This window comes from Geotrypetes seraphini, chromosome 1 (genome assembly GCF_902459505.1).
Source record: "Geotrypetes seraphini chromosome 1, aGeoSer1.1, whole genome shotgun sequence".
Classification (NCBI taxonomy): domain Eukaryota; kingdom Metazoa; phylum Chordata; class Amphibia; order Gymnophiona; family Dermophiidae; genus Geotrypetes; species Geotrypetes seraphini.
The window spans coordinates 453,563,486-453,577,349 of NC_047084.1; the positions used below are offsets into that span (position 1 = coordinate 453,563,486).

General features: G+C 47.2%; 1 protein-coding gene across 2 annotated transcripts in view; it reads left to right on the plus strand.

Moving 5' to 3' along the window:
- Positions 1–13,864, plus strand: part of FGD1 (FYVE, RhoGEF and PH domain containing 1) — a 96,943-nt gene that overhangs the window by 51,099 nt on the left and 31,980 nt on the right. For both annotated transcript variants that reach the window (XM_033921699.1, XM_033921709.1), the window contains exons 3-5: positions 838–1,021; positions 1,809–2,283; positions 2,600–2,689. In XM_033921699.1, the coding sequence (XP_033777590.1) occupies positions 838–1,021; positions 1,809–2,283; positions 2,600–2,689 (749 nt within the window). The remainder of the gene's footprint in view (positions 1–837; positions 1,022–1,808; positions 2,284–2,599; positions 2,690–13,864) is intronic.

Here is a 13,864-nt window from a genome sequence, read left to right on the forward strand (position 1 = left end):
TGACTGCACTAAGGCTCCTGGAGGTGGAAAATGTGAACCACATGTGTAACGTGGCAGCTTTATTTAGCTGCTGGCACTTCCTCTTCTCCTTCCTGGGGGATAGATGTGTCTTCTGCATGCTGGGTGCAGGAAAGAAATGCCAAGAGATGAGGAGCTTTGCAACCTGGGGGGTACTGGACAGGAGGATACCTTGCAGGGGAGTAGAGACTCTAGAACTGTTTTGGGACTGGTAGAGAGAGAAACACTGATGACAGGAATCCTGTGCCCACTTGCGAACAGCAGCAGAAAGACAGAGGTCACCACAACTATAGGTGAGGGAGAAAGTCGGTTTTAATATTCTCTCACTATGTGAGGACCTGTGATCTTCCCTATTACCGTCCCTTCCTGTCTCTTTGCTTTCACACTCCATGCCTGCCTTTTTTATGCACCCCCCCCCTTTTTTTTTTTTTTTTTAGTGCATTATTTTTCTTCCTCTCTCCATTTCCAGGAACAGGAGCACAGGCTTTCAGATATGGCTCAATGATTAGGATTTCTGTGCTTTCCCAAAAATATACTCGACACCATATGAGAGATGTCACAGGTTCCTGCCCCATGGAGCTTTCAGTGCTGGGGTCACTGGGTGAGCAGAGATGGTTCTGGAGTAGTGGTCTCTTGTCACTGCACAGTCCTCTAACCTGTAGTACTTATTAGGATGTTGTCTGCTTGGGGGCAGTGCAGGGTTTAAAAATAGACCAGACTTTTTTTTTTTTTTAATTATTATTATTATTAGTCATGCTCCCTCTCCCCATACTTTTTGTGTTTGCATATGATTCTCTTTTCTGTTTCTTTTTCCCTCAGTTCCTCCCAAGCCAGCACACCTCCAAAACGTGAAACCACCAAGACTGTCAGAGCCCATCCCTCCTCCTCCATCTCGCCCACTGCCTGCAGACCCTCGCCTGGGGAGGAGCCCACTGCCTCATTCAGACAGCAAGGAGACTGTAGGAGCATGCGCCGTGTCCTCACTCATTGAGAAGTTTGAAAGGTGAGGGGGAGAGACTGATAGTGATAAAGGTGGGGGAAAAGATCAAAGGAGGGCTTGGGAGAACATTGAAGCGGTGGCATTTAAAGTACAATATAAGATTGTGATGATTTGTCATCAATTTTTATATGGTACAATTCCAGAGTATTTCAAGAGTAGGATGACCATTTACCAGCCCAAAAGATTGTTGCATTCTGAAAATTCTGCTCTGTTAAAGGCTAATGTTAATCTGAAATATGTAGAGACTAGTGCAATGACCTTTTGTTGTGCTGGAGTGAAATTATGGAATTCAGTTAAGAAAATGTGCCAGTAGAGCACCTTTCAGAAAACTCCTCAAAACACAATTGTTTATTAATGCTTTCTTATAGGGTCTGATTTGTTCTGATCGAGGCTTGACTGTGTAATGTAGGTTTTGATGATTTTTTCCCTCTTTTGTACTGTTTTAAAGTATTATGTATATGGATATATTGTAAACCACCTAGGAATTAGACAGTATAGAAATTTTAAAAAATAAATAAATAAATTTGTAACTTAACTGAATAATTAGTCAATCAGTGCAGATAATTGGGCAATAACAGTCAATTATCATCACTAACACCCTGACACTGAGATAGGCCTCTGTATTCAGTTCTCATTGGCAGGTTTGGGGTCGGAGCTACCTATTCTGAATGAGTGATAGATGAGATGCTGTGGGGTCTTGCTGCCTGGGTTCTGTTTTCCTTATAGGAGGTCAACGTTTATGTAGCCGATGGCACTGTTGCTGATGCGCTTTCTCCCTTTCCCTTTGCAGGGACCCCATGACTCTGACTCAAGACAGGAGTGGCTCCAGCCCTGGGATAGTGTCTCCGGCAGACACAGGGTCCAGCAGCGACCTGTCCCAGCGCAGTGGCAATGGTGGGCAGCCAGAGCCTGGGTGCAGTATGACTGAACTCCACCACAAGCTGCTGGACATCATGGAGTTGAGAGAACGAGAGGACTGTGCTTTAGAGGATCTACAGGAAGCACCTACAATCTTGCCAGCCCATGACCCCAGTAATAAGATTGCTAACAGGGACAGTGGTATTGGCAGCATCAGCTCCCCATCCAACAGTGAAGAGACTTGTTTTATGAGTGAGGAGCTTGGAGAAGCTGGCCAACTGACCTTGGCTGTCCACAAGAGGCGTTCCCTCAGGGATTCAGAGGCAGATAGTGACCTGGAAGAGGGCAGTGGTGGTGAGGGGGAGCTCAAAGAACAGCCCAAGATGGAGCGGAAGCACTCTTGGGAGGTAAGTCTGCAGGGGGTGCAGATTTCCAAACCTCCTCACTGTTAGTACTGACTCTCTGCATCCCTTACCATCCCTTGTTCTGACTTTCTGCCCTCATCCAATATGGATTTCTTGGTATCTGTCCTTTGGCAGTGGCTCCTTGGCATCCATCCTGTGATATTTGCACTGTGCCTTCCACCCTCTGATGCTGGATTCCTGGTTTCCATGCTGCAACATTCATTCCTCAGAATTTGTCGTGGTGTCAACGTCTTGTTATCTGCCTAGTAACCCTGGCTCCTCAAAATGCTGTCTGATTTTTCTTGTCCTTTTCCTGCAGTTCCCAGCCCATCGGAAAGTGTTTCACATTACTAATGAACTGCTGCAGACTGAGAGAGCGTATGTATCCCGCCTACACCTGCTGGACCAGGTAATGCTAGCAAAGGGAAAATCCAACGAGGCTGCAGTAGATGTCGTGAAATGAAAACCAAGAAGAAATACTGCAGAAACGATGTACTTGATGCCAAGTCTTCATTGTAAACAATAAACGTTCTTTAAATGTGGTCCACCTCTGTATTGGAGGAACAGGGACCCGACACAGTCCGTGTTTCAAACAACACGTCTTCCTCAGGGGTCCAAGGTATCCTCCTAGGGCCACAAAAAAAATATTAATAAGCCAAACAGTAGAAATGTAGAAGGCCTGTTGTGTATCGGTAGAAAACTGGTATACGGACCGTATCGGGTCCCTGTTCCGCCAATACAGCGGTGGACCACATTTAAAGAATGTTTATTGTTTACAATGAAGACTTGGCATCAAGTATATCATTTCTGCAGTATTTCTTCTTGTTTTTCGGACCAGGTAATGCTGCCATCTGTGTGTTTCTGTGAGGACAGTAGGGGGTAATTCTATAACTGGGTGCTTAAGTGGCGTGTTAATTGGCAGGTATGTGTTCAAATGCACTGAATGCTACTCTATAACTGCTACAGCTTACTTTTCTATAGAGCTATTGGACATGCAGCACTGTTCAGTAAATGCGTATGAAACAGTCCCTGCTCAATAGAGCTTACAATTTATTAAGACAGACAAATAATGGATTAGGGAATGAATAAAACAAACATGGGATACTGATCAAGTGAATAGTAAAAGCAGCCTCAAAAAGATGAGCTTTTAGCGTAGATTTGAATGCAGCCAGAGATGGAGCTTGACGTATTAACCCGGGAAGTCTATACCAAGCATATGGTAAAGCAAGGAAAAAGGAGTGGCATCAACTTGGCCACGGATGGGAAGGGTACAAATAAGAGAGGCTTACACGATGAACAGTTCCTGTGGAAAGATACTGAGGAGTTGCAGAGTGAATGCACTGGTAAATCATAAGAACATAAATGCTGCCATACTGGGACAGACTGAAGGTCCATCAAGTCCAGTGTCCTATTTCCAGCAGTGCCCAATCCAAGTCATAAGTCCCTGGCAAGATCCCAAAAGAGTAAATCAGATTTCATGCTGCTTATCCTAGAAATAAGTAGAGAATTTTTCCAAGTCCATCTTAATAATGGCTTGTGGACTTTTCTTTTAGGAAATTATCCAAAACTTTTTAAAACCCTCCTAAACTAACTGCTTTCACCACATTCTCCGGCAACAAATTCCAGAGTTTAATTCACACTGGGTGAAGAAATGTGTTCTGTGACTTATTTTAAATTTACTACTTAATAAAAGAGGAGTCTGAATTGTATGTGGAAATGGATAGTGAGCCATGAAGTGACTTGAGAAGGCTAATGTGAGCATAGTGACATTGGTAAAATATGAGTCGTGCAGCAGAATTTTGAAAGGACTGAAGGTAAGAACATAAGAATTGTCGCTGGGTCAGACCAGTGGTCCATCTTGCCCAGCAGTCCACTCCCGCAGCAGCCCCTAGGTCAAAGACCAGTGCTCTAACTGAGACCAGCCCTACCTGCTTATGTTTCATTTTAGCAGGAACTTGTCTAACTTTGTCTTGAATCCTTGGAGGGTGTTTTCCCCTATAACAGCCTCCGGAAGAGTGTTCTAGTTTTCTACCACTCTGGGTGAAGAAGAACTTCTTTACGTTTGTACGGAATCTATCCCCTTTTAACTTTAGAGAGTGCCCTCTCATTCTCCCTACTTGGAGAGGGTGAACAACTTGTCTTCATCTAGTAAGTCTATTCCCTTCATTATCTTGAATGTTTTGATCATGTCTCCTCACAGACTCCTCTTTTCAAGGGAGAAGAGGCCCAGTTTCTCTAATCTCTCACTGTATGGCAACTCCGCCAGCCCTTTAACCATTTTAGTCGCTCTTCTTTGGACCCTTTCGAGTAGTACTGTGTCCTTCTTCATGTACGGCGACCAGTGCTGGACGCAGTATTCCAGGTGGTGGCATACCATGTCTCGGTACAGTGGCATGATAACTTTCTCTGATCTGTTTGTAATCGCCTTCTTAATCATTCCTAGCATTCTATACGACCTTTTCACCGCCGCCGCACATTGCGCGGATGGCTTCATTGACTTGTTGACTAGTACGCCCAAGTCTCTTTCCTGGGGGTCTCTCCGAGTACTACACCGGACATCCTGTATTCGTGTATAAGATTTTTGTTACTGAAATGCATCACCTTACACTTATCCACGTTAAACCTCATTTGCCATGTTGCGGCCCATTTCTCGAGCATGTTTATGTCACGTTGTAGGTCTTCGCAATCCTTCTGTGTCTTCACTACTCTGAATAACTTTGTATCGTTTGCAAATTTAATCACCGCACTCGTTGTACTAATTTCCAGGTCGTTTATAAATATGTTGAAGAGCACAGGTCCAAGCACCAAACCCTGTGGCACTCTACTCATGATGCTTATCCAGTCCGAGTATTGTCCATTTACCCCCACTCTCTGTTTCCTATCCGCCAACCAGTTTTTAATCCACGTGAGTATTTCATCCTCGATTCCATGGCTCACAATTTTTCGAAGTAGTCGTTCATGCAGTACCTTGTCAAACGCCTTCTGAAAATCCAGATATACATGTCTGCCTGTTTACTCCCTCGAAGAAGTACAGCAAGTTCGTCAAGCAAGATCTTCCTTTGCTGAAGCCGTGTTGGCTGGTCCTCATCAGATTGTGTTCGTCAAGGTGATCAATGATGCGGTCCTTTATCAGCGCCTCTACTATCTTTCCCGGTACCGAGGTCAGACTCACCGGTCTGTAGTTTCCCGGATCTCCCCTTGAACCTTTCTTGAAGATCGGCGTAACATTCGCCAGTTTCCAGTCTTCCGGAATCCTTCCTGATCTGATCGACAAATTGGCTATTACTTGGAGCAGTTCAGCTATAGCCCCTTTCAGTTCCTTGATTACCCTCGGATGGATGCCATCAGGTCCCAGGAATTTATCATTTTTAAGCTTATCAATCTGCCTGCATACCTCTTCTAGACTGACTGTCAACACTGTCAGTTTCCTGTGTATATCCTGTCAGCTTCTGGTATGTTGTGTATATCCTCTTCAGTAAAATACAGATGCAAAAAATGTGTTCAGTTTGTCAGCGATGGCTTTGTCCTCCTTTAGCACTCCCTTTATTCTAGGGTCATCCATCGGCCCCACCGCGTCCTTTGCAGGTTGTTTCCCCTTAATATATAGAAAGAATGGCTTGAAGTTTTTTGCCTCCTTGGCTATTTTTACCTCGTAGTCTCTTTTGGCCCCTCTTATCACCTTATGGCACCTGCTTTGATGTTGTTTGTGCTTTTTTTCAGTTTTTGTCCGTTTTTGACCTTTTCCATTCCTTAAATGAAGTCTTCTTGTCTCTGATCGCTTCCTTCACCGCTACAGTGAGCCACGCCGGTTCCTTGTTCTTTTTCCTCTTGGATCCCTTGTTGATAGGCGGTATATATAGATTTTGCGCCTCGGTGACTGTGTCCTTAAAAAGGGACCATGGTTGCTCTGGCGTTTTTACAGTGCTTATCCTCTTCTTAATCTTCTTCCCCACCATGAGTCTCATCCCTTCGTAATTCCCTTTTTGGAAGTTGTTCCGTGGCTGTCGTTCTGGATCGATGTTTTGCCCCTGTGTCCAAGTTGAAGTGGATCATATTGTGATCACTGCTTCCCAGCATCCCTTCTACTTCTACACCTAGCACTGGTCCTCGTAGTCCATTTAGAATTAAGTCCAGAATTGCACTTCCTCTTGTATTTTCCTTAACAGGTTGTTCCAGAAAGCAATTGCCTAAAGCATCCAGGAACTTGGTCTCCCTACTGCAACCGGAGGTGCCTAGGTTCCAGTCTATCCCTGGATAATTGAAGTCGCCCATGATAACTGCGTTGCCTCCCTTGCAGTTGCGTTTAATCTTGTCCGTCATTTTTCCATCAGTTTCTTTGGACTGCCCTGGGGGTTGGTAATAGATGCTGATCTTTATTTCTGTTCCATTTGTTCCTGGAATTTTGGCCCATAGAGACTCTACCTTCTTTTTCGTTTCAGGCGTGTTCTCTCCAGTAGACTCAATTCCCTCTGATGTATAGGGCAATACCCCCACCTTTTTGACCTACTCTGTCTCTGCGGTATAGCTTGTATCCCGGTAGCATAGTGTCCTAGACATTTTTCTCGTTCCACCATGTTTCCGTGATGCTGATGTCAAGGTTATCTTTTTGTGCCATAGCTTCCAATTCCCCCATCTTATTCCTTAGGCTCCTTGTGTTCATGTACATACACTTGAGTTTGCGGCCTGTTAGTTTCTTGCATTTCCTTCCCTCTTGTGTCCCTTTCGATCCATCAGGATTTCTGTTTTGCCTATGATCTGGTGAGTCTTCCTCGCTATCTTCCTGCATGGTATCCTCTGGGTATACCGTTTCCCGAATCAGCAACTCTTGGTCGACTGTTGACTTTCCCCTTCTTCCTAGTTTAAAAACTTCTCAATTTCTCTCTTGATGTTGCTTGCAAGTAGCCTCGTTCCTTCTCTGCTGAGGTAGAGTCCATCCCTCCTGTATAGCTTGCTTTTCCCCCAGAACGTTGTCCAGTTGCAGACGAAGTGGAATCCTTCTTCCTCACACCAACGCCTCATCCATGCGTTGACTGCTTGCAGCTCCGTATGCCTCTTCTCATCAGTCCTGGGTACTGGCAGGATCTCTGAGAACACTACCCTTGGCGTTCTGGTCTTCAGCTTCCCTCCTAGCATCTGGAACTGGTCCTTCAGCCTTCACTGCTGTAGTTCCTGTTGCTCACATTGTTTGTCCCCACGTGGATCACCACTACTGTATCTTCCTCTTCCACGCTGTTGATGATCCTGTTGAAGCGGCTCACTATATCTTCTACCTTGGCTCCTGGTAGGCAGGTCACCAGCTGATCCTGTCTTCCTCCCACTATGTGGCTGTCGACTTGTCTGATGATGGAGTCCTCCACGATGATTGCTGTCCTCTCTATCTTCTCTTGCCTCTCTAGCCGCAGGTCCGTGTCCCTGGTGTATGACTATCTCTCCAGCCATAGGTCTGTGTCCTCTGCACTTCCATCTTCTCTCATCCTGGCGTTGGCTTGAACCGGACTCGTCTTCCTGTGGATTCCCTCTGCTGTTTCCAGGTCTCGCTACTGTGTCACCTATTTCTTCCTTGTGGTTGTCCTCCAGGTGGTCCTCACTGTAGGTGTATCTTGGTTCTCACTCATTGTAGGTGTATCTTTGCAGCTCCACTGTTGGTGATTTTCCAAGGCCTCCCTGGATGTCTGCTTGATGAACTTCTCTAACTCCCTGACGTCTTCCTCAGTGGTTTCCTCTGTCATGAAGTTTTCTGCCTTTCTGTCCTCCTCTTCCACTGCTCGAAATGCTTCTAGTTCCAGTATTCTGCATTCCAGGAGTCTGACTTGCTTCTTCAGGCCCTCCAGTTCCTCGCATCAAATGCATACATAAGACCGCCTCCCAGAGGGGAGGTAGTCATACATATGGCAAACAGTGCAGAAAACTGGGTAGTTCAAAATCCTGCTTCTGTCTGCTGAATCCATTGCTGTCCCCTTGCCGGTCTGTCATCTGAAGTGGCTTCTCCTTGTGTAGAAATCTGTGTAGCATCCTTAATGGTACTGTGAAGTCCTTTTCTTGATTTTAAACCTGCTACCCCTGTTGCTTGTGTGTGTCATATGCTGTGGTTGCCCTCTGCTACTACTGTGTTTGTTTATCTACTGCTTGTCTGTCCTGTTGCCCTTGTGGTACTTGCCTATGTAGGTGTCCTTCCCTAGTATTTCTTCTTTGCAGTGCTCATCCCTTCTTAAGGCCCTTTGCAAAGGCGCTCTCACTAAGGCGAGCGCCTTTAATGTTCACCTTCGACATGTGCCAAACGGCTGAGTGCCGTTGGCCCCTCCCCTTTTAAGGGGGAGCTCCGTTGGATGATGTTGGGGGCAGGCAGAGCTACCTCTCGCCGATGCCCCTTGCTCTCTCCTGCCTTCTCTTGCTCCTTCTTCCCCTCTCCTGTTCTCTTCTCTGTTTTTCTCTCCTTCTCCTTTCCTGCCTCCTGCTTGCCTGCCCAAGCCTGTGAGAGATGGTTTAGTGGGAGACCTGTGAGAAACAAGTTGCAGTAATCTGAGTGTGGATAAGGGTTTTGGTAGTGTGTTCAGAAAGGAAAGGATACATTTGGATGGTGATATAGAGATAGAGAAAGAAATGGCAGGCTGTAGCAGTCTGTTGGATATGTACAGAGGAAGAGAGTGAGGAGTCAAAGATGACCCCAAGAAACATATAATTCTATAGCACATACTGTAACTAAGGGTGGAGTATGGGTTGTCGTCTTATGGATGCAAATTCTAGAATGCTGTAAATTCCATGCACTACATGGTGCACTTAGGTATGCCAGTTTACAGCTGCCATAGACCTGGCTTAAGGGGACATGCCTTGAAAAAGAAGTTATAAGGTAAAAATATCCAAAAAATGGTCTACCTTCCTTATGATGTTCACCACTTTCACCTACCCTATTTAATATCTTCCTGCATTCTCTGTTTCTTTCTGGAAAAATCGAAATTCACGTCATTTATATATGCAGATGATATTACTGTTCTCATTCTTTTTTCCTGTTTGTTAGATCATATTAAATTAAAACTAAATTATTGCATGAAGTTGTTAGAGAATTGGATATTGAATCATCAACTTTAATTGAATAAGGATAAAACTAAATTATGTTAAATCATCCTGATATGAATGTGAAACTAAAGTATTAACCATAAATAAAATGGATTCTATTACATCCCTTCCGGATTCCATACGCTAGGTGTTCAATCCCAACCCACAGTCCCGGTATTACAGAAATCCACAACTTTTCTGACACGTGCTTCACCCTTTAGCCTGAGAGTTGGTAAACAAATCCAGTTTCACTTTTTGCAAGCAGTCTGTGCAGAAGTCTTTTGCAGTGGCTCTTCTTCTATTTTTTCACTTGAAGTTTGTTTCTTGGTGGCTTCAGTGCCTTGAGACCCATTCGCGGTGGTCCCCTGTCAGGAAAGGATGCAGTCCTGCAGTGCTGGACTGCAGCTTCACAGAGAAGCTCTGGTGGATCTGTGGAGCATGCCTGCTGTGTGCCACCATTTATAGATTCAGGTTCCCTTCCTCTGGGAGTCTGCTGGCCGGTGACTTTGTCACAGATTTCAAGGGCAGGCTGTATGCGTCTGGAGCGATACCCTCCCGGGTTTCAAGGTGCAGGCTGCCTTTCCCACCCCTAACCACGTGGATGAGGATCCCTGGGGGCAGAGATCATGATTAGTGTTCGGGCGGAAGCTCTTCTTTTGTCTTTCTTTGCGGCCCAGAGTCAACAATGTCTTCAACAGAGTCTTCCTCGGCCGACAGTTCCTGGTCTCTGGAGCATGGCCCTTTCACTGGAGGCGTTCCGTCTGCCTCAGAGGGTTTTATTGGCTTCGGCAGAGATCTCGAAACCCAGGCGCCTTTTCGATCAATGACCTAAGAGGAAGCTGAGGCCAGATACCTTGGTTTGGTCCTGGTTGGCTCATCAGTGCCTGTATGATGTTCCTTCTATGGCCTCTGGTTGGTTGGGTCATCCGCTGGACAGCAACGCATCCTGGCCTGGTGTCTCTAGTGGCTCCTGATTGACCTTGCCACTCGTGGTATGTGGTTCTCAAACATCTTCAGCAGGACAAGAAGCTCCAGCTCCCTTTTCATTGATATCTTCTCAGTCGAGGACCGGTGTCCATGGAGAACCCACGGCATTTTGGTCTTACAGCATGGCTCTTAATGTTAGTCCCTGGAGGATTCCATATGACCCGCCCCCTCTATAATCACTCAGTTATTTGGAGTAGCCTGCTCCTTTCTTCCTCAGTTACTCGCATGGCTGCATGGCTTGAAGATTTTCCAGCCAGTTGCCAGATCCTGTGGGGAGTTTCTGTGAGTATTCACATTACCGAAGGCCTTTCTTTTTTTTTTTTTTTTAAACATATGTTTATTGACAGCGAGAGAAAATACACCGCCCAGCAGGGCGCAACAGTAACCGGTTGAAAAGACAAATAACAGTCCAACACTCAGAACAGGCATCAACAATAGCAATACGTCCCCCAAGGTACCCCCCCATGCATGTAATAGGCAAAAACAGAGCAAGACAAAAAGAGCATTGAGGGCGTAAGTTGAGAGGAACATTCGAAAAGGAAAGTCACCCGTCTGGAGCAGCGATCTCCCGCCTTTTTCCATAAAAAGAACCCCCAAAAAAACCCACGCGACACTCAGATCATCAAGCGCACTCAGCATCATCCATTCGTACAAACCATTCACTCATATCCCAGAAAACACCCTCCCCCCCTCCCCTCCCCCCCATCCCAGGGCACTAAAGTATAGAAAGGGAAAGCAAAAGAAAAAAGAGAGAGAAAAAGAAGGCTATAAAGAGTCAGGTAAAGGAGGCAAAACCCCAAGGGCCAGCCAAAAAACGGAGAATCAGTTCCCTGCTAAAAAGGCCCCCGATCCCCCTCTCGTGCGTTCGACGGCACCAGGTCCCGCAGTCTCGTCCATAATCCAGCGTAATGTTGCTTAAGCACGCTCGTTGCTCTTGCTTGGGATCGAATTTCAAACAGGGCTACCTCTCGAAGCCGGCACCGCCAATGCGGCAGCGGAGGGGGCTCCTCAGACATCCAGTATGTCAAGATCAGTTTCTTTACTACTAAAATAGCATTATAGAGAAACCTGCATTGGGGCGTGGTGAAACCCTGGTCCTGGAGGGGTGTCTGCAGACCCAGGAGTATGAACCCATAGTCCCATTCCACAGTGCGCTGCACCACCCGTTCCAACAAGGGGAGGGCTTCCCTCCACACATCCAGTCGTGGGCACTCCAAAAAGGAATGTATGTATGTTCCGGCACTGCTCTTGCATTTAATACAAAGACCGCTCTCCCATATTCCCATTCGCGCTCCCCTCTGTGCCGTGAAGTAAGCCCTATGAAGGATCTTATATTGGAGTTCCTGGAAGTCTGCTGATTTAGTGTAGGAATATAATGTTGTAAAGCAGGCGATGAATTGTGACTCAGAAATATCCTGCCCCAAGTCTCGTTCCCAGGATGTACGCACCGGTGTAAGTACCGACGTGACAAGAGACAACTTAAGGACACGATACCAGCGCGCCAGGGAATTTAGCGCGGGCCGCGTGGCCGAGAACAAGATATCCAGAGGGCCCCTGACCCAGGCCCCCGCCACTCCCCTACGTTCCGTCTCCCAGTAGTGACGAACCTGAAAATAAGAAAACATATAGCTCGAGGGAAGGCCCCACGCGTCCCGGACCTGCTGAAAGGAGGGAAATCCAGTCGGTGACAGGTCAAGTACGTTTTCCATCAACCTACAACCCTGGGCCGACCAGTGCTGAAACACAGATCGCCCCCTGCCCGGTGGGAACCTAGGGTTGCCCACCAGGCGTACAAAAGGAGATATGTCCGGTGATAGGTGCTGTCGTCGCCTCCACCAACGCCAAGCCAGTCTGAACGGGCGCAGAAAACGAGAACAAACCGTATAACGCCTCCCAGGATCATCATGTCGATGTATGAGGTTCATAAATTGAAAGGGGGCACTCCAGCTCGCCAACCATCCACGAGGGGAGTAGCGGGGGCACTCACTATAGTCTTCGTGAATCCAACGGAGGAGGGAGGCAACATTATAAAGCCGAATATCCGGGACATTAAGTCCCCCCAGTGATTTATCCAAGATAAGCTTGGCCATCGCTATCCGAGGAGTGCGAGACCTCCAAACAAATCGAGAGATAGTAGATTTAAAGACAAGTTCATCCCTCCTGGTGAGCCAAAGTGGCATGGCCTGCAATGGATACAAGAGCTTCGGTACCAGACTCATTTTCACTAAGGCCACCCGACCCAGAATCCCCAGCGGCAGGTCCTGCCAAGCTTGGCACAGTTTTGCGATGGCCTCAAGGGGCCGGCGGATATTTGCGTTGTAAAGCGTGGGAAGATCAGTGCTGAGGTATATGCCGAGGTATCTCATTGGTTTAGTCGTGGGTGCGATAGGTAACACCGCGTGCCAGGTCTCCGCCCGGCCCCCAGCCAGCAGCAGAAGTTCCGATTTACTACAATTAACTTGTAATCCCGACAGTGCTCCAAAGGCTCGAATCACCTCCAGAGCTCTGGGCAGATGCACGGAAACATGATCCAAGTAGAGTAAGATGTCATCAGCAAACAGGCTGATCTTGCATTCCTGTCCCCGTACCGCAACTCCCTGAATTGTCTCATCCTGCCGGATTTTCGCCGCAAGGGGTTCGATAGCCAGTAGGAAGAGGAGCGGTGAGAGCGGGCACCCCTGTCTAGTTCCTCTCTGCAGACCGAAATCCTCCGTCAAACCCCCATTGATCATTAGGCGCGCCCTGGGGTTGTGATATAGGGCAGAAGCCCAGGCCAGAAAAGCACCCCGAAATCCGCCCCGCCGTAGGACCCAAAAGAGATAATCCCAAGAGATGCTATCGAATGCTTTCTCCATATCCAGTCCCGCCACCGCCTCTTGACCCCCCCTGCCTACCCTGTCATGAATCGCTCCCAAAACCTTCATTAAGTTCATAGAGGCGTATCGACCCGGCACAAACCCAACCTGATCTGGGTGAATGAGATCGGGAAGAAGGCCATTCAAACGTCTCGCCAAAGTCGCAGCCAGAAGCTTAATATCCTGATCTAGTAGGGAGATTGGGCGGAACGACCCCACCAGATCCGGGTCCTTGCCCGGCTTAGGGAGTAGAACTATATGAGCCATGTTATCCGGAAAGGAGCCCCCTGATGTTGCCACTTCGTTATACATTGCACTCAGGGGCTTCGCCACCAGATCTTCTAGAATGCGGTAGTATTCGGGCCCAAACCCATCCGGGCCAGGCGCCTTTGCCAATTTAAGGGACCGAATGGTGACACGGAGTTCAGCCTCTGAAATCGGCAGGCTCAAAGATGCAGCCTGATCCTCCTCCAGGCGAGGTAATGATAACCCCCTGAAAAAATCCTGAAGGGCCATCTCATCTAGCGGTCTCTTACCGTATAGAGCTTCATAGTACTTAACAAATTGTTCCGCAATTTGTCTCTCCCCTTCATGTCGAGTGCCCCCAGCATCGCGGATTGCCGTAATAATTTGACGTTTCTTATAAGGTCTCACTAGGTTCGCCAGAAGTCTCCCCGTCTTCCCTCCCC